Source organism: Aotus nancymaae, unplaced genomic scaffold, assembly GCF_030222135.1.
Source record: "Aotus nancymaae isolate 86718 unplaced genomic scaffold, 86718_ANA_hifiasm-v0.15.2.pri h1tg000057l, whole genome shotgun sequence".
In the NCBI taxonomy this organism is placed as follows: domain Eukaryota; kingdom Metazoa; phylum Chordata; class Mammalia; order Primates; family Aotidae; genus Aotus; species Aotus nancymaae.
Window position 1 is genome coordinate 31,071,064 of NW_026988471.1, and position 20,542 is coordinate 31,091,605.

General features: G+C 39.2%; 1 protein-coding gene across 4 annotated transcripts in view; it reads left to right on the forward strand.

The window, feature by feature from the left end:
- SPAST (spastin) overlaps positions 1-20,542 on the forward strand; it is an 83,721-nt gene that overhangs the window by 28,990 nt on the left and 34,189 nt on the right. For 2 of the 4 annotated variants that reach the window (XM_064363971.1, XM_064363972.1), the window contains exons 4-7: positions 6,212-6,307; positions 12,606-12,793; positions 13,367-13,500; positions 13,774-13,867. In XM_064363971.1, the coding sequence (XP_064220041.1) occupies positions 6,212-6,307; positions 12,606-12,793; positions 13,367-13,500; positions 13,774-13,867 (512 nt within the window). The remainder of the gene's footprint in view (positions 1-6,211; positions 6,308-12,605; positions 12,794-13,366; positions 13,501-13,773; positions 13,868-20,542) is intronic. The other 2 variants (XM_021674425.2, XM_021674426.2) reach the window with 1 other exon arrangement.

The following is a 20,542-nucleotide window of genomic DNA, read 5'->3' on the forward strand; positions in this document are numbered from 1 at the left end:
TCCTTTTTTTTTTTTTTTAACATAGCCTCATTTAACATTCATTTATTAAGGCCCTGCTCTGTATCAGGTATAGTGCCAAGAGTTATAAATAACTTATTAACTAAACAAATATTTATTTGGTAACTAGCATGTGTTAGACACTGTTGTAGGCACTTGGGATTTAGACAAGGATCCGTCCTCCATAGAGTTTATATTCCAACAGAGATAAGACAGATAGTAGACAACAAACATAAAAAATTATACAGTTTATTAGAAGGTGGTAAATATATGGGAAAAAAACAAGTGAAACACAGTAAGGGGGATTAGGAGTGGACAAGCGGTGGTTTGGTGTTTTGGTTTTGGTTTTGTTTTGAAACAAAGTCTCACTCTGTCACCCAGACTGGAGTGCAGTGGTGCAGTCTCTGCTCGCTGCAACCTCCACCTCCCGGGCTCAAGCACTTCTCCTGCCTCAGCCTCCAGACCTCCCAAATAGCCAGGATTACAGTCACCCACCACTATGCCCTGCTATTTTTTGTATTTTTAGTAGAGGCGGGGTTTCACCATGTTGCCCAAGCTGATCTTGAACTCCTGACCTCAAGTGACCTGCCTGCCTCAGCCTCCCAAAGTGTTGGGATTACAAGTGTGAGCCACAGCGCCGGGCCTGTTTTTTTTTTCTTTCTTTTTTTTTTTTTTTTTGAGACAAAGTCTCTCTCTTTCATCCAGGCTGGAGTGCAGTAGTGCCATCTTGGCTCATTGCAACCTCTGCGTCCTGGGTTCAAGCTTTTCTCCTGACTCAGCCTCCTTCCTGAGTAGCTGGGATTACAGGTGCACACCAGCAGCCTGGTTAACTTTTTGTATTTTTAGTAGAGATGAGGTTTCACCATGTTACCAGACTGGTCTTGAACTCGTGACCTCAGATGATCCACCCACCTTGGCCTCCCAGAGTACTGGGATTATAGGCGTGCGCCATCAGACCTTGCCTGGGCCTGGTTTTTTTTGTTTGTTTTTTTCTTTTTGAGATGGGATCTCACTCTCACCCAGGTTGGAGTGCAGTACAGTCTCAGCTCACTGCAACTCCTCTTCCCAGGTTAAAGCGATTCTCCTACCTCACCCTCCCAAGTAGCTGGGACCACAGGAATGCCACCATACTCAGCTGATTTTTGTATTTTTTTGTAGAGACAGGATTTTGCCATATTTCCCAGGCTGTTTTCAAACTCCTGAGGTCAAGTTTTCCATCTGCCCTGTCCTCCCAAAGTGTTGGGATTATAGGCATGAGCCACCCACACCCTGTCCTGGTTTGGGTTTTTGGTTTAAACAGGATGGTCCCCTCTTTGAGAAGTTGCCATGAGTTAGCCATGATGGTACCTGGAACAATATGGTCCACAGAGAAGTAAGAGCTAATACAAAGCCTTAAGAGAATATACCTGGTATGTTTGTGAAGCAGCAAAGAGGCCATTGTGTCCCAGCAAGGAGATTACAGTAGAGATGAAGTCAGATAACTCATGGGGAAAGGGATTGTCACAATACACAGGGCTGTAAAGGCTACCATGAGGACTTAAGATTTTACCACCTGTGAAATGGGTTACCACCTGTGAAATGGGGAGGAGTTATAAAGATTTTTAAGAAAGTAGCCTGGTGTGGTGGCTCATGCCTGTAATCTCAGCTGTTTGGGAAACCAAAGTGGGTGGACCACCTGAGGTCAGGAGTTCGAGACCAGCCTGGCCAACATGGTGAAACCCCATCTCTACTAAAAATACAAAAATTAGCTGGGTGTGGTGCGTGTGCTTGTAATCCCAGCTACTCAGGAGGCTGAGGCAGGAGAATCACTTGAACCCAAGAGGTGGAGGTTGCAGTGAGCCAAGAGCATGCCACCGCCCTCCAGCCTGGGCAACAGAGCAAGACTCTGTCTCAAAAAAAAAAAAAAGATTTTTAGGAAAGGAATGAAATACTCTGACTTACATTTTAGAAGGATCACCAGGGAGAGTAATTGGGATACTGTTGCAGTTGTCTAGGAGAGAAGTGATAGAGGCTTGGGCCAGGGTAGTATCATGACAAATGGTAACGAGTGGTTGATTATGATTATACTTGAAGGTTGAACAACTGGACTTACTGATAGATTGGAAAAATGGTCCTCTGTTTAAGGACCTCATAATACAGTAGAAGAAACAGACGCATAAATAGTCATCACTGCAGGATGGGGATTACAAATATTTTGTTAGGGTGAGAAAATAGGTGCTAAGAAAGCTTCCTCGTGTGACAAAGCTGGTTAAAGAAAGAAAAGAAAGCTTCCTAGAAGTGAAACCTAAAAGTATACACTTAAAAAGATAAATAAATAAAAGTTATGAAAGAACATCAGGGCTGGGCTCAGTGTCTCATGCCTATAATCCTAGCACTTTGGGAGGTTGAGTCATGTGTATTGCTTGAGACCAGGAGTTTGAAACCAGCCTGGACAACATAGTGAGACCCCATCTCTTAAAAAAAAAATTAGCCAGTAGTGGTGATGTGCACCTGTAGTCCCAGCTACTAGTTACTTAGGAGGCTGAGGCAGGAAGATTGCTTGTGCTCAGAAGGTCGAGGCTGCAGTGAGCCATGAGTGCACCACTGTACTGTAGTCTGGGTGACAGAGTAAGACCCTGTCTGAAAGAAAAAGAATGCGAGAAAAGATATCTTTTATGTGATGGCATGAACACAGACTCAAAGGCAGGAAAAGCATGGTGAGTAGGGGAGGGTGCAGATAGAGACGTGAAGTTGGGATTGCTGAGGCATAAGAGATATAGGCAGATCCTGTTGGGTGTGGTGGCTCATGCCTGTAATCCCAGCACTTTGGGAGGCTGAGGCAGGTGGATCACAAGGTCAGGAGTTCAAGACCAGCCTGGCCAAGATGGTGAAACCCTGTCTCTACTAAAAATACAAAAATTAGGTGTGGTGGCAGGCACCTGTAGTCCCAGTTATTCAAGAGACTGAGGCAGGAGAATCGCTTGAACCTGGGAAACAGAGGTTGCAGTAAGCCAAGATTGTGCCACTGCTCTCTAGCCTGGGTGACAGAACAAGACTCTGTCTCAAAAAAAAAAAAAAAAAAAAGATACATAGTCAGATTATGGATGGCCTGGTTTGTCATATGAAGGAACTTGAGTTCTTATCTGTGGGCAATGGGAAGCCACTAAAGGGTTTTGTTTTTTTTTTTTTTGAGACAGAGTTTCACTCTTGTTACCCAGGCTGGAGTGCAATGGCGCAATCTCGGCTCACCACAACCTCCGCCTCCTGGGTTCAAGCAATTCTTCTGCCTCAGCCTCCCGAGTAGCTGGGACTACAGGCACGCGCCACCATGCCCAGCTAATTTTTGTATTTTTTTTTTTTTTTTTTTAGTAGAGACGAGGTTTCACCTTGTTGACCAGGATGGTCTCGATCTCTTGACCTCGTGATCCACCCGCCTCGGCCTCCCAAAGTGCTGGGATTATAGGCATGAGCCACCGCGCCCGGCCAAAGGGTTTTAAGTAGAAGAGTTATGTGGCAAGATTTTCCCCTCCAGTAGATCACTCAGATGACGGTGTGGGGGTTGGATGTGAGGTGGTAAAGAAGCAAGGTTACTGCTTTAATTTAAATCATTGGTCAATCTATACAACCCTAGTCATTCTAAAAAGAAGAAGCACTAGTCTTTTAACGAAAATAAATTGGGGCTGGGCGCAGTGGCCCACACCTGTAATCCCAGTACTTTAGGAGGCCAAGGTGGGCAGATCACCTGCATTCAGGAGTTTGAGATCAGTCAGGCCAACATGGCAAAACCTCATATTAAAATATAAAAATTAGCTGGGATAGGGGTGTGTGCCTGTAATCCCAGCTACTGGGGGCAGTAGGGGGCCTGAGGCAGGAGAATCGTTTGAACCTGGGAGGTGGAGGTTGCAATGAGCCAAGATCGTGCTGCTGCACTCCAGCCTGGGCGACAGAGCGAGACTTCGTCTCCAAAAAAAAAAAAAAAGAAAAAGTGAATTGGAGCAGATTCACAGAAGCAGTGTACTGTTATACTATATGTGTCTGTTTCTACACATATAAATCTAAACTCTATGCATGTGAAAACAAATCCTAGTTTTTTATTCCTAGCTATAAAAACTAAGAATATAATTTGTTCCTTTTTATTACATAATGAATATTTCTGTGAACTTTTTGTTACATTTCATTGAAGAGAGTATTAATTGATACCATTTATGTACAAATGTTTACATTTACGAATCAGTGTTTTTTCTGATTCATGCTTTTACTAAGACAAATCGTTTCTGTTTCAGCATGGTTTAAAGAGTTTATCATTGAGAAAAATCAGATGACCTACCTGTTAGCTCCAAAAAAAAAAACCTCCAAGGTATATTGTATCAGCCAGTTCTAGGATACAAAAGCTTTGCAGTCCTTTGTGTTTTGTGCAAAAAGGGTAGCTGCTATTTGACCTGTCCCAAAGGCATATGTGGTTGCACCATAAACCAAGCACGGTACCTGCTTGTCGAACCTTAGAAGTGAAAGTTTAAGAGAGTTAATCTATATGTGCTGCATTTTTCATGTATTCATTGACTTGCTAGTACAGAAGAAAAGAATCAGTTATGGTTCAGCAAAATACTCCACATGGAGAAGAGAGTGCAGCAGTGGTGTAGAGTGAGAGGGATCAAACTGCTACTACCTTCTTCGGCTTCAGTTGCTAGACTCATGAAACCCAGATCTTGGGAGGGTTTTTTGTTGTTATTTGAAGTGGGAGTAGGGTTGAAATAATCGCTTTTAATTAATATATTAAAAAAAAGTAATATAGACATATGCCACAAAATTTTAAAAAGTTTGCATATGAAAAGCATCCATCCCATTCTATATCCCAGCTACCCATTTCTCCTCCCTAGAGGCAGCTGTTATTATCAATTTCTCTGCGTTCTTTCTAGAGGTAATCTTTTTGTATGCAGCTGTGTGCATGTGTGTTTAAACAAGTAGTAGGGTACTGTTTGTGCATACAGTTACTGAAGCATGATTATTTGACTCTGCTTTATTGCCTCTGTTTTTTGCCTGACATATGTTATTGTGGCCAAATATAGCATTTCCTAGACACTCCTTATAGTTTCGTTCTGTGCTTTTAAATGCTGTTCTCCTTTCCTGAAATGTCCTTTCTTTTTATCTTTACAAATTCTAGCCAGTTCATGGCCCACTTGCTCTGTAAAGCTTTTTCAATGGTTTTTCTTTTGTACTATGCAGTCTTTTTTTTTGAGATGGAGTTTTGCTCTTGTTGCCCAGCCTGGAGTGCAGTGGCACGATCTCGGCTTACTGAACCTCTGCCTCCCAGGTTCAGGCAATTTTCCTGCCTCAGCCTGGGAGTAGCTGGGATTATAGGCACCCACCACCATGCCCAGCTAATTTTTTTATTTTTAGTAGAGATGAGGTATCACCATGTTGGCCAGGTTGGTCTCCTGACCTCAGGTGATCCGCCTGCCTCAGCCTTCCAAAGTGCTGGGATTACAAGCGTGAGCCACTGTGCTTGGCACTATGCAGTTTTAAAAAATGTATATACAGTTTTATCATAAGTTGCCTATATTTAATAAATATCTAAATGGTAGAAACTGTGATTCATTTTTTAATCTTTATGGGGCCAGGAACTGTGGCTCATGCCTGTAATCCCTGCACTTTGGGAGGCTAAGGTGGAGGATCGCTTAAGGCCAGGAGTTTGAGCCTAGCCTGTGCAACATATTGAGACCCTGTCTCTACAAAAAATAAATTAGCTGGGCATAGTGGTATGTGTATGTAGTGTCAACTACTCAGGAGGCTGAGGCAGGAGGATAACTTGAGCCCAAGGGGTTGAGGCCACAGTGAGCCATGATGGCACCACTGTACTCCAGCTTGGGTGACAGAGCAAGACCAAGACCAACAATAATCTCCATGGTACTCTCCCAACAGTGATTTGGACATACTAGATATTCAGTAAATATTTTCTGTTGATGATAGTGATATCTAACTGCCTCAGGTTACCTAACTGAATAAGGCATATTTAGAACATAGCCATTCACTTGTTAATTTCTGCTATTTTCATGACTGAGTTTTTACTAATTGTATTTTAAAAGATAATTTTATATAAATGCAAAAACTTTTTATCATGTAACAATCTGATAACACCTTGAGTAATTTTTCATTTCACATGCACATTTTATTTGTTCATTATCTTTTTTTCTTTTTGCTTATTTTTTCTTTGTTTTTTACCCCCTCTGTTGCATAGAGAAGATGCAACCAGTTTTGCCATTTTCCAAGTCACAAACGGACGTCTATAATGACAATACTAACTTGGCATGCCGCAATGGACATCTCCAGTCAGGTGGGTTTAGGTTAACTAACATAAAATAATAAAGCTTGCATGCAAAGTAGAGTCTCACTTAACCTGATAATGTTGATTTGATTTTATAATCGTAGATTTAATTGTTCATGCTTTTGCAGGTCTATGTTGAAAATATAGTACTCCTATCATTCATAGTATATAAACATGCAACAAATCACGTATAGTCATTCTAACATGCTTTATTTGCATATTTTGCGACCTCTAATTTTTCAGATTATAAAATATGAAGGTGTACATTCCCATAAGTGATTAAAATATTCTTTTGTTTCTATTGTGGCTTTTGTGCTTTTATATGGATAGCTATACTAATTTTTTAATGAAATAGTGTTTTCTAAGACACATTTTAATTTTTTATGTATCAATTTTTATTATATATCAGTTTTCATATATACTGTATGTGAATGTTTTAGAGTACTTGATAGAAGAAATTAGAAACTTCACATAGTGAGGAGAAATACCGCAAGATTATTTACTATATGGACTAACTCTGTCCTTGATAAATTTTGGATATCAACTTCTACAGAAGATTAAATGTCTTTCTGTTTTGTTTTCTTTGGGTGGCAGACACTCTGTTTCTTAGGTTCTCTGACATCTGAGCTAGTTTTTTATTAAAACGTTTTGGGGTGATGTATGCAGCAAACCACCAAAGCATGTGTATACCTATGTAACAAACCTACACATTCTGCACATGTATCCCAGAACTTAAAGTATAATAATAATAATAAAAACTTTTTTTTAGTTGACAGATAATGTACATGTTCATGAGGTACACAGTGATGTTTTGATACATATAATATATAGTGATTAGATCAAGGTAATTATCATATCTATCATTCCAAACATTTATTATTCTTTGTGTTGGAAATATTCAATATCTTTTTTCCAGCTATTTGAAATGATATACTGTTACCCATAGTCATCCTGCAGTCATATAGAACACTAGAACTTATTCTTCCTGTCTAGCTATACTTTTGCATCCATTAATAAATTCCATCCTATTCCTTCTTACCTTTTGCCTACCCTTCTCAGCCTCCAGTATCCTCTGTTCTACTTTTGTTTTTTGTTTTTGTTTTTAGATGGAGTGTCACTCTGTCACCCAGGCTGGACCACAGGCATCTGCCACCACGCTTGACTAATTTTTGTATTTTTAGTAGAGATGGGGTTTCACCATATTGGTCAGGCTGGTCTTGAACTCCTGACCTTGTGATCCGCCTGCCTCGGCCTCCCAAAGTGCTGGGATTACAGGCCTGAGCCACTGCGCGCTGGGCTGTTCTACTTTTTATTTCTATGAGATTAACTTTTTAAAAATAATATTCTGTGTGTATATATACAACATTTTCTTTCTTCATCTGTTCTTGGACACCTAGGTTGATTCCATATATTGGCTGTTGTGAATAGTGCTGCAGTAAATACGGGGTATAGATGTCTCTTCAATATAGCGGTTTTCTTTTCTTTGGTTAAGTTCCCAATAGTGGGACTGCTGGGTCATATGGTAGTTCTATTTGTAGTTTTTTGAGGAACCTCTGTACTCTTCTCCATAGTAGCTTTACTAGTTTAGATTCCTAAAAGTAGTGTATAAGAAGAGTTCACTTTCTCCACATCCTCACCAGCATTTGGTACTTTTTTTGTCTTTTTGATAATAGCCATCCTAACTGGGGTTAAGATACCTTGTTGTGGTTTTGATTTGCATTTCCCTGATAATTAATGATACTAAGCATTTTTTCATATATTTGTTTGTGACAGTCCAGCTAGGTTTATTGGTGATTTTTTTTTTAAGCAACAGTTTCATGTGCAGGGCTTAAATTATATTAAGTATTACTTTGTTCAGATTGTAGCAGAAGAACCTTAGGTTAGGCTATAAAACAACTGTCTTTTTTATTCATATGTGATACAAAACTTGTAAGGTTTTACTAGAGAAGAGATAAAGTAAAAGGATTTGTATGGACAGAAGAAACAGTTAGTCATCAACTCTTTCCCTTGTGACTTCACGCCTCCCTTAAGGACTTCTCATGTTGGTTTGGTCTTACAGTATAGTTAGTGGCAATTTTCCTCTTCCCATTCCTTCCTGTGTCTGATTTAAAATGCCATTTCAAGCACAGATATAAGTATTTTGCCTGTTTCTTCTAGCATGGCTGTGAAGACTGATATTTTCAGAAGGCACTTACTGGGGAAAAAAAAAAAAAGAAATGTAAGAATACATCACATATAAAGTTTCTAAAATATGTATTTGAGATCCTAACAATTCTACTAGGATAAATAGAAAAAATTCTCTCGCCCTGAAGAGTTGGTTCTATCTTTCCTTTCCTTGTTATCTTGATTTTCTTCTACTTCATTTCACATGCTAGACCCCATCATGTTTTTCTGCTGTGTGCCCCATCCTGCCCTCCAAAGCAACATTCTCTTACTGGGACCTGTTTGAAAAAAACTGAAATTTGTCTTATTTCATATCCCTAGTACAAGTTGAATATCCCTAATATGAAACCTGAAATCCGAAATGCTCCAAAATTCAAAAAACTTTTTCTTTTTTTTTGAGATGGAATCTTCCTCTGTCACTCAGGCTGGGGTGCAGTGGCGCAATCTCAGCTCACCGCAACCTCCGAACCCCCCTGCCCCGTCCCCGTGGGTTCAAGCGATTCTCCCACTTCAGCCTCCTGAGTAGCTTGGACTACAGGCACCTGCCACCACACTCAACTAAGTTTTTGTATTTTTAGTAGAGAGAAGGTTTTACCATGTTGGTTAGGCTGGTCTTAAACTCCTGACCTCAAGTGATCCACCTGCCCTGGCCTCCCAAAGTGTTGTGATTACAGGCATGAACCACTGCGCCTGGCCAAAAATCCAAAACTTTTTGAGCACTGACGTGATGCTCAAAGGAAATACTCATTGGAGTATTCTGGATTTTGGATTTTTGGGTTAAGGATGCTGAATCAATAAGTATAATGCAAACATTGCAAAATCCAAACAAATTTTAAAACCCTACACAGTTCTGGTCCCAAGCATTTTGGATAAGGGATATTCAACCCATAATCTGTTCTTTTCTGTTTTCCAGTTGGTAGGGCATATTGGCTTTATAGCTAATTTACACAGCGTTGATGTTTGATACACAATGAGTCCAAGTAGATCACTCAGACCTATTAATAGTTTATTAGTGTCGTTCACTTCTGGAACATTCTTGATGTGTAAAACCTTGGATAAGCTCTGTCACCTCTCTTAGGAAATAGTCATACCAAAGTCTACTTATTACTACAATGTGTTTTCTATTCTACATTGTCGAATTTTCAACTCAAAATTACTAGACAGGCAAAGAAAAAGTAAAGTATAACCCTTATTCACACACACACACAAAAGCAATCAATAGAAACTATGAATGGGCCCAGATGTTGGATTTAGCAAAGACTTCAAAGCAGCTATTATTATATGTTTAAAGAATTGAAAGAAAATACGGCATCAACTATCTAACAGGAAATCTAAGTTGATGATATAAACTGGACAATAAAAATAATGTTCTAGCCAGGAGTGATGGCTCACGCCTGTAATCCCAGCACTTTGGGAGGCCGAGGCGGGTGGATCACGAGGTCAGGAGATCGAGACTATCCTGGTGAACATGGTGAAACCCCGTCTCTACTAAAAATACAAAAAAAAATTAGCTGGGCATGGTGGCGTGTGCCTGTAATCCCAGCTACTCAGGAGGCTGAGGCAGGAGAATTGCCTGAAACCAGGAGGCGGAGGTTGCGGTGAGCCGAGATCGGGCCATTGCACTCCAGCCTGGGTAACAAGAGCGAAACTCCGTCTCAAAAAATAATAATAATAATAATAATAATATTCTAAAGTTGAAAAGTGTAGTTACTGAAATTAAAAATTTACAGACAGCCTCAAGAGCAGATTAGACATAGCAAAAGAAAGATTCAATGACTTTGAACCTAGCTCCTTAGAAATTACTAAATTGATGACTCCTGTAGGGTTAGAAAACAGATGAATGGTTTTCTGGGGCCAGGAGTGGTGAGGAAGATAGAGTACAAATGGACACAAGTAAACTTGTGGCTATGATGGAAACATTTTGTGTCTTGATTTTAATGCTTATTTGACAGTTATCCCCTTTTTTACAAACTCATCAAATTGTATGCTTTATTTATATATTTATTTTTTTGAGATAGGGTTTCACTCTGTCTCCAGGCTGGAGTACAGCTGAAATTAGCTGGGACTGTAGGTGGACGCCACCATGCCCAGCTAATTTTTGTATTTTTTGTAGAGACAGGGCTTCACCATGTTGGCCAGGCTGGTCTCAAACTCCTGGGCCTAAGCATTTCTCCCACCTCAGCCTCTCAAAGTACTGGCATTATAGGTGTGAGCTACTGTGCCTGGCTGGTATAGCTTTTTTTTGAGATGAAGTTTCGCTCTATTGCCCAGGCTGGAGTGCAGTGGCACGATCTCAGCTCACTGCAACCTCCATCTCCTGGGTTCAAGCAATTCTGCTGCCTCAGCTTCCCGAGTAGCTAGAATTATAGATGTGTGCCACCATGCCTGGCTGATTTTTGTATTTTTTAGTAGAGATGGAGTTTCACCATGTTGGCCAGGCTAGTCCGAACTCCTAACCTTGTGATCTGCCTGCCTTGGCCTCCCAAAGTGCTGGGATTACAGGCGTGAGCCACCAAGCCTGGCCTTAAGTTATTATTGACTATAATCACCCTGTTGTGCTATCAACAATTAGGTCTTATTTATTCCAGAACCTTGTTTTAAGGTATCCTGAATATGGTTTTTTTTTTGTTTTTTCGTTGTTTTTTTTAAGACGGGGTTTCACCATGTTAGTCAGGCTGGTCTTGAACTCCCAACCTCAGGTGATCAGCCTGCCTTGGCCTCCAAAGAGCTTGGATTACAGGCATGAGCCACCACTCCCGACTTTTGTTTGGTTTTTTAAAAGGAATCTCACTCTGTCACCCAGGCTGGAGTGCAGTGGCGTGATCTCGGCTCACTGCAACCTCCGCCTCCTGGGTTCAAGAGATTCTCCTGCCTCAGCCTCCTCAGTAGCTGGGATTACAGGCACCCGCCACCACGCCCAGCTAATTTTTGTATTTTTAGTAGTGACAGAGTTTCACCATGTTGGTCAGGCTGGTCTTGAACTCCTGACCTCGTGATCTGCCCGCCTCGGCCTCCCAAAGTGCTGGGATTACAGATGTGAGCCACTGCACCTGGCCAATTAATTTTTTTTTTCCTTTTTTTTTGAACCTGAAGGAAGACCAGCTGATTAATTTTTAAGACTCTCCTGATGGGAACAGACTTTCATGGTATTTATAGTTATAATAGTTTTGCTATTTTTTTTTCCTCTGGGCATCCTATCCCTAATGCCTTTACTACATTTTGTTTCCTAAGAGTTTGGAAGCTTTATTTGTTTCATAACTTTTTTATATCATCTTCCTGTTCCCCCAAATGAAGTCGTTTCTTCTTACAAATACTGTTTTGTTTGTTTGTGTGTTTTTTGAGATGGAGTGTCTCTCTGTTGCCAGGCTGGAGTGCAGTGGCATGATCTTAGTTCACTGCAATCTCTAACTCTCTGGTTCAGGCGATTTTCCTGCCTCAGCCTCCCGAGTAGCTGGGATTACAGGCACAAATACTGTTTTTAATAAGAAAATTAGAATAGGAACAGGCGCAGTGGCTCACTCCTGTAATCCCAGTACTTTGGGAGGCCAAGGTGGGAGGATTACCTGAGCCCAGGAGTTTGAGACCAGCCTAGGCAACATAGTGAAACCCTGTTTCTACAAAAAAAATTTTTTTTAGTTAGTCCAGTCTGGTGGTGCATGACTGTTCCACCTACTTGGGAGGTTGACGTGGGAGGATCACTTGAACCCAGGAAGATGAAGACCACAGTGAGCTGTGATCATGACACTACGCTCCAGTCTGGGCCACAGGTTTCAAAAAGAGAGAAAATTAGAATGTACATTGGGCGAAAAACCTAATAATCATATTCCTATCTACCTAGTGACTACCCCTATGAAGACCCTGGTACAAGTTCTCATTGAAATCTTATTTTGAAATACTTTTGAATTTAAAAATATATTATTACCTTGGTTTTTTTTTTTTTTTTTTTTTTTTTTTGAGACGGAGTCTCGCTCTTGTTACCCAGGCTGGAGTGCAATGGCGCGATCTCGGCTCACCGCAACCTCCGCCTCCTGGGTTCAGGCAATTCTCCTGCCTCAGCCTCCTTACCTTGGTTTTACAAATGTTTGCTTGTCTTTATGTTCAGCCACAATTTTCTAATCACAATGGGTTTACTTTTTCCTTTCAGAAAGTGGAGCTGTTCCAAAAAGAAAAGACCCCTTAACACACACTAGTAATTCACTGCCTCGTTCAAAAACAGTTATGAAAACTGGATCTGCAGGCCTTTCAGGCCACCATAGAGCACCTAGTTGCAGTGGTTTATCCATGGTTTCTGGAGTGAAACAGGGATCTGGTCCTGCACCTGCCACTTATAAGGTATTCTGGAACAGTAACTTTAATTGCTGTGTTTTTGCAAATAGAAAAATTTTTACATTACTACACTTGCTTAAGTTTATTGTAGGTACTTTGTAATGCTTTAGAGAATGGATACGTTTCCATAAAGTTAATTTTTTAAAAAATCCACAGGGAAGCTTGCCATAAAAATTTTTTTTGGGGGCCTCATTAGACATTTAATATTAAGTTTTGCTTACCCAGTCTGTTTTATGTAATGCTATATATTTTATTTTAAATTTATTTTTAAAATTATTTTAATCTATGTAAATGTTTTGTAATAGTAACATACCTAGAGTTTTGTCATTATTCTAACACAGGTTAAAATTTGTTTTTATTTTGTAAAAACTAAATCTCTGGATAAAATCCTCTATAACTGACATGCCAAATATAGTTCTCTAGCGAATACAAGTTGTATCTTCAGGTAAATATACAATTTCTGGATTTTTATACCCTTTTTTTCTATTTTTAAAGCTTGAATCCTGTGAACTTTAACTTATTTATGAAAAGTGTAAATATTAGGTTGTATTTTCACATTAAAATTTTGTATCCTTTAAGGGTACTCCAAAAACAAATAGGATAAATAAACCTTCTACCCCTACAACTACTGCTCGTAAGAAAAAAGACTTGAAGAATTTTAGGAATGTGGACAGCAACCTTGCTAACCTTATAATGAATGAAATTGTGGACAAGTAAGTTTTGCCATCTAAATGTTTTATTTTATACTTTTTATTTTTCAGTTTTACTTAGAAAACATGTCATAAGTGAAATACATAATAAATACCTTGTCTGGTTTACATAATTTTTATGATAGTTTTTAATTATTTTAAATGTAGAAAATCATTACTGATTTAAATATAGTTAAGAGTTACATAAAATAACTGTATGTCTTAGGGCTGAGGCTTTATCTTGTAATCACTGGGTCCTATTTGTATTGTAGAACTAACTGAGGTCTTGTTTCTTAGTGGAACAGCTGTTAAATTTGATGATATAGCTGGTCAAGACTTGGCAAAGCAAGCATTGCAAGAAATCGTTATTCTTCCTTCTCTGAGACCTGAGGTGAGAACTTTATATTATCATTTTCTATAATACCATCTATTACTGAATCCATAGTAGTAGTAGTAAAGAAATATTTGGGCTATACTAGAATAATTCATGTAAAGTAACAGATTTAATGTTTTTAAAAAGACAAAACATTAACAATTGATGTTGAAAAGTTATTATAGACTAGGGAAATGGATATGAGTTCCTAATTTCCAATCCTTTTATATTTTTATGAAAAGTGGGTAATATGGTGTAATTTTGTTTTGTTTTGGAGATGGAGTCTCACTCACTGTGTCGCCCAGGCTGGAGTGCAGTGGCATGACCTTGGCTTTCTCCAACCTCTGCCTCTAGGATTCAAGCACTTCTCCTGCCTCAGCCTCCTGAATAGCTGGGATTAAAGGCATTCGCCACTATGCCTGGCTAATTTTTGTATATTTATTTATATATTTATATATAAATAATTATATATTTATATATATTAATAATTATATATATAAATATCTATATATATAGATATTTATATATAAATATCTATATATTTGTAGATATGGGGTTTCACTACGTTGGTCAGGCTGGTCTTGAACACCTGACTTCAAATGATCCACCCGTCTCGGCCTCCCGAAGTGTTGGGATTGCAAGTGTGAGCCACTACATCCAGCCAAATTTTGATACCAAGGTGAGAGAGATTTAAAATTAAGAGAAAGTATAAAAATTAACCTAGCATGGTGGCACATGCTTGTAGTCTCAGCTACTGGGGAGGCTGAGGCAGGAGAATCTCTTGAACCAGGAGATGGAGGTTGCAGTGAGCCAAGATGGCACCACTGCACTCCAGCCTGGTTGGTGGAGCGAGACTCTATCTCAAAAATAAAAATAAAAATAAATAAAATTAAGAGAAGGAAATCAGGCAGGTAGTGCCCCCTGACACAGTGAGTTTTCCCAGAGTTGGACTGCTTGGGAATGCAGCCCAAAGTGTGTGGTAAACTCCATCTAAGGCTAAATACCAGTGTGAGACTGATAACAAATACTTTAAGGGAAAGTTTTTCTAAGATTATTTTTAAAAAGAAAGAAATTGTACTGGAGAAAAGAGGAATTAAGGCAGAATAATTCTTTATAAGTTTGAAGAATTTTTTTTTTTGTTTTTTTGTTTTTTTGTTTTGAGACGGAGTTTCGCTCTTGTTACCCAGGCTGGAGTGCACTGGCGCGATATCAGCTCACCGCAACCTCCGTCTCCTGGGTTCTGGCAATTCTCCTGCCTCAGCCTCCTGAGTAATTGGGATTACAGGCACATGCCACCATGCCCAGCTAATTTTTTGTATTTTTAGTAGAGATGGGGTTTCACCATGTTGACCAGGATGGTCTCGATCTCTTGACCTCGTGATCCACCCGCCTCGGCCTCCCAAAGTGCTGGGATTACAGGCTTGAGCCACCGCGCCCGGCCCGAATATTTTCTTTTTTGAGACAGAGTTTTGTTCTTGTTGCCCATGCTGGAGTACAGTGGTGCAATCTCGGCTCATTGCAACCTCTTTCTGGGTTCAAGTGATTCTCGTGCCTCAGCCTCCCAAGTAACTGGGACTACAGGCGTGCACCACCACACCCGGCTAATTTTTGTACTTTTAGTAGAGACAGGGTTTCACGATGTTGGCCAGGCTGGTCTCAAACTCCTGGCCTCAGGTTATCTGCCTGCCTTGGCCTCTCAAAGTGCTGGGATTACAGGGAGGGCCCACTGCACCTGGCCTGAAGAACAATTTTTATAAGAATTATTTTTAAGGATATTAAGTCATCAAAGTAGATAGAGCCATTAAATGATGGGTAGGAACCTAATCTTCCATCCCATATTTTATAACTCATTAAGGAATATAGGTAATCTTGCAGTTGATAATAAATATTTGGTTTTCCATACTTAGCACCGTTTCGAATGTTTCTAATGCACAGATGTTGTATTTAGTGCTGTTCCAATAGTATTGCAAAAAATAAATCTGGGTCACAGTTATTCACTGTTAACATTAAAATCTTAGACCTATCTACAGCATCTAGTGGAAATACAGTTGTGTGGCACATGGTGGTAGGTGCATTATTAAATGAATGTGCAAAGGTTGTATGGCTGTATTTTTCCATAGTCTAGTTATTTACATACTACCTTCATGGTGTTTATCACTTGTGAGTGAGTACACACTGTACTAGAACTTACTGAATATTTTTCAAGTCTATTTTGTTTATTACTATTCTAAGTACATAAAATCACTGGTTTGGTATGCTACTTAGGTTTTTGCTAATACCCAATAAAATAATGAGAGAATTATTAAAATAACATTTGCCATTATGTGAACTGGATTTATGTCATGTACCCCCTCAGGTCACACTTTGGGAAACATGTCTTACATGTTGAGCTAACATTTTGCTAGAGTTATATAAGAGTAATAAATACTGTAGACTAAATATTGGGGAAAAAAAGCTTGCTGAAGGAGGATTTACATAATTATAGACCTGAAAAGGATCTTAGCAGTCATCTGGTCCATTCATTGATAAAGAAACTAGTCCTAAGAGCTAAAGTGACGTGCTCAAGATTTCAGTTAAGTGATGGACCTAGGAAATGTTTCTAAAATTAGAACTGCCTCTTCAGTGCTATAGCTGCCACCTAATTCTTAAATGTGGGTTTTAGCATTTATTAAGGGACATGCTTTTTAGGGTAGAAAATGTATGTAAAATTGTGAAGGTAATACTAAGGAAATATTTAGGCTATGCTAGGAAAGTCATTCAGCTTTTGCTTTACCCAGGCTTGTAGAGAACATATCTAAAATAATAAGTAACGTGAATTTGAATTTAGGCATATTTTCATGGTAGTGACATAGTGTGCAATTAAGAAGCTATAATAACGTACAAATGGCAGTTGAGAGTTACTTCAAATGAGGTTGAATAACCTGACCTCAGGAGGGGCAGAAACCTTAGTAAACTTAGTAAATTGAGACATAAGGAAGAGCAGGATCTGTGATACAGCCAAGTCTCAAGGTTCATATCCTGGTACACACTTGTCTGTACATCACCATACCTGCCAAATAGAACATTTTTTCCTCTAGTTCAGATTTCCAAGAAAGGGATATTATTGCCCTAGCTTAGCTTTTTACAATAGACTCACAAAATGAATCATGTTAAGCCTGTGAATGGGTAAGACTTACCCCATAACATGCCTCCATTGTGCAAAACAAATCAGCTTTATTCCTGATTCCCTGTGGTAGGAAGCTTGCATGGACCACAGTAGAGACATTGCTGGGTTAGATCAGGAAGGTGGGTGGCAGACATTCTTGGATATACTGGAATTTTTATTTCATTGCAGAAACATAGAATCATAATTAGTCATCTAACACTAAAACTTATTTTAAGGAGGTAATACTAAAGATACTCACTTGAGTTAGATTGTTCTCAGAATTACTTAAAGCAAGTGCTTTAATTCTTGCTCATTCATGAAGCCATAGCCCTGGAAGGGGATATTGAAAAACTTCTCCATCTCCCTTCAATCACATTGGACCATGTTTTTAATTATATTTTAACATTAAACATAATTTTATAAAGTTGCAAATATTAATCCTTGGAAAAAAACTCAAACTATACAGCAGAAAATAAAACATGCCCTCTCACCCAAAAGTAGGACTACATTTTAAAGTATGCTACAGTGATCTGTCTAAATATTTTTCTCAAATATTTTACAAAGAAAGCATATATTCTTCTGTCCTTATTTCATAGATCTCTTCCATATCCTGTGCAGCTTGTCTATCATTTTGAGGCTTATATTTCTTATTTTGTTCTTTTGCTGCTTAAATGTGATTCTTTGAGATTTCTAGAAGAATGCGATTGTTCTCTGGTTTTAAAAAGCTCTCCTCTGTCTACTAAAATTTCCATGAATTTCTCTCTTTTTTTTTTTTTTTAATTGAGACAGAATCTTGCTGTGTTCCCTACGCTGGCCTCAAACTCCTAGGCTTGAGCAGTCCTCCTGTCTCAGCCTCCCAAGTAGCTGAGATTACAAAAATTTCCATGAGTTTATAAATATGATGTTGTCTTTCATATACCAGCTTAAACATAAGCCTTTTTTCTTTCAAAAATTGTAGAACTTGCCTCTCTTTGAATAATAATCTTATAAAGACATTTCTTAATTTTTGTTTCCTTTTCAAATCTATTAACTTGTATGTCATAGTAAATGAACCCTTAGCTCCATCATACCACACACCTCCTACTCCTGTCCTCCCACTTTTTCTCACTCAGGCTAGAGTGCAGTGAATATTTAGTGCTTTTAAATATTATTCACTACCAAGCCAAGTAGTGTACTATTTTTCCCTTGTATAGCCTTTTTTTCCCCTAGAGTAAATAATTGTGTTTTCTTCATTTTCATCTTATTAATAATTCTTTTTCTTTTTTCTTTTTTTTTTTCTAACTAGAATATCCAGCTTATGATAATTCTTCTTTTCCATTTCAATGTAATTTCCACATGGCCAAACCAATCTAAAAACCTGTTAACTCAGGTCTTTTTTTTTTTTTTCCAGAATACCTTTTCCTGGAACCACCTTCTTCTGTTCATTCAAGACCAGATGCTCTCTATGCCTCTTTCAAAGTGGTTGTTCTCTGATCTGTCTTCACTACCATGATGAGAATTTCCTTTTCCTTTTTTCCCTATCTTATCTCCTGTTTTTTAAATTCCATATTTTCCATTTTCATGATTTATTTTCTCATTTTGATGGCTACGTCTTCCAGTAACAGAAAAGGCATGTGTGAGGGAATTTTTTGAGATGCTGTAGTTTTGAAAATATCTTTATTCTGCTGTCTTCTCTTATTAATAATTTGACTGGATGTCAAGATTTAACTTGGAAACTATTTTCCCTTAGTGTTACGAAGGCATTATCTATTGTCTTCTAGCTTTCAGTGTTACTTTGTATTAGAGACAAAAGGTCAGGAATCAGGGTAGCATTGGACTTCTTATTTCTGTTTCCCAAAGCTTTTTGGATCTTCTCTTTATCCTCCTCTTCTGATATTTTACAATGATATACTTCATGCATATTCTTTTTTCTTTTCCCTCTGGTACATTTCTTTCTTTCTTTGCCTCCCTCCCTTCCTTCCTTCTTCCCTCCCCATCCTTCCCTCTCCTCCCTTCCCTTTCCTCCCCCATTCCCTCCCTCCCTCCCTCCCTCCCTCTCTTCCTCTCTTCCTCTCTCCCTCTCTCCCTTCCTTCCTTTCTTCCTTCCACCCTCCCTGTTTTCACAAGGAGTCTCACTCTTGTCACCCAGGCTGGAGTACAGTGGTGCAATCTCAGCTCACTGCAACCTCCATCTCCCAGGTTCAAGCTTTTCTCCTGCCTCAGCCTCCCAAGTAGCTGGGATTACAGGCATCTGCCACCACATCTGGCCATGTTGCCTAGGCTGATCTTGAACTCCTGACCTCAGGTGATCCGCCCTCCTCGGCCTCCCAAAGCGCTGGGATTACAGGCATGAGCCACCGTGCCTGGCCCTATTCTTATTTCATAGATGCAATATCTTTTACGTCTCTAAGAGTTTTTGTGAAGTTTTCTTCTGTTTACTGTATTAACTGTTTCTTCCAGATTCCTCCTTTTTTCTTTTTGCCTTAAGCTCTTTTCATGTTGGAAGGTTCTCTCAATTGTATGGTTATTATGGTTGTCCACTTATATTACCAGGGAATAAAAAAGTTGATTAGGACACTGTGCTGTAAATAAGTAAAGATTGATGCTAGTGAGAGCCCATTAAGCACAGGATGATCAAGCAGCAAGCCTACTGTTTATTTAGGTTTCTCCAAGTGACTGTAGCTATCAGTCTTTTTTTATGGGGTTATTTAGCTTCTTTAGAAAAGAATTTTCTAGTCTCTTGCTTGGAGAATACAAGTTTGACTATTGGTGTTCCAGAAAATGGGTGGGAGGAGAGGACTTTGTTTTCTGTTAGGTTGAGCCATGTGAAAATTATTAGGTTTTGTTTTGTTTTGTTTGTTTTGAGACAGAGTCTCACTGTATTGTCCAGGCTGGAGTGCCTTGGCATGATCTTGGCTCACTGCAACCTCTCCCTCCCAGGTTTAAGCAATTCTTGTGCCTCAGCCTCCCAAGTAGCTGGGATTAGAGGCACATGTCACCACACTTGGGTAATTTTTGTATTTTTACTAAGAGGTGGGGTTTTGCCATGTTGGCCAGGCTGGTCTCAAACTCCTGACCTCAGGTGATTCCACCTGCCTCAGCCCCTCCAGAGTGCTGGGATTACAGGCATGAGCCACTGCACCTGATCTGAAATTACTGTTCTTATAGGTCAAAAACAGTTGAAGGCTCAGCATGGTGGCTCACACCTATAATCCCAGCACTTTCAGAGGCCAAGGCAGGAAGATTGCTTGAGCCCAGGAATTTGAGACCAGCCTGGGCAACATAGTGAGGCCCCATCTATAAATTATATTTTAAAAAAGATGAATATCTTTGTTTGCAGGTAACATAATTGTATATGTACAAAATCCCAAAGAACCAAAAAAAAAGGGGCTCCAAGAACTAAGTGATTATGATAAGGTGTAGAATACAAAGTTAATATACAAAAGTCAATTGCTTTTTCGTATGCCAGCAGTGAACAACTGGAATTTGAAATTAAAATACAATACCATTCATATTAACACTAATAAAATGAAATAAGTATAATTCTAACAAAGTGGCCAGTCATGGTG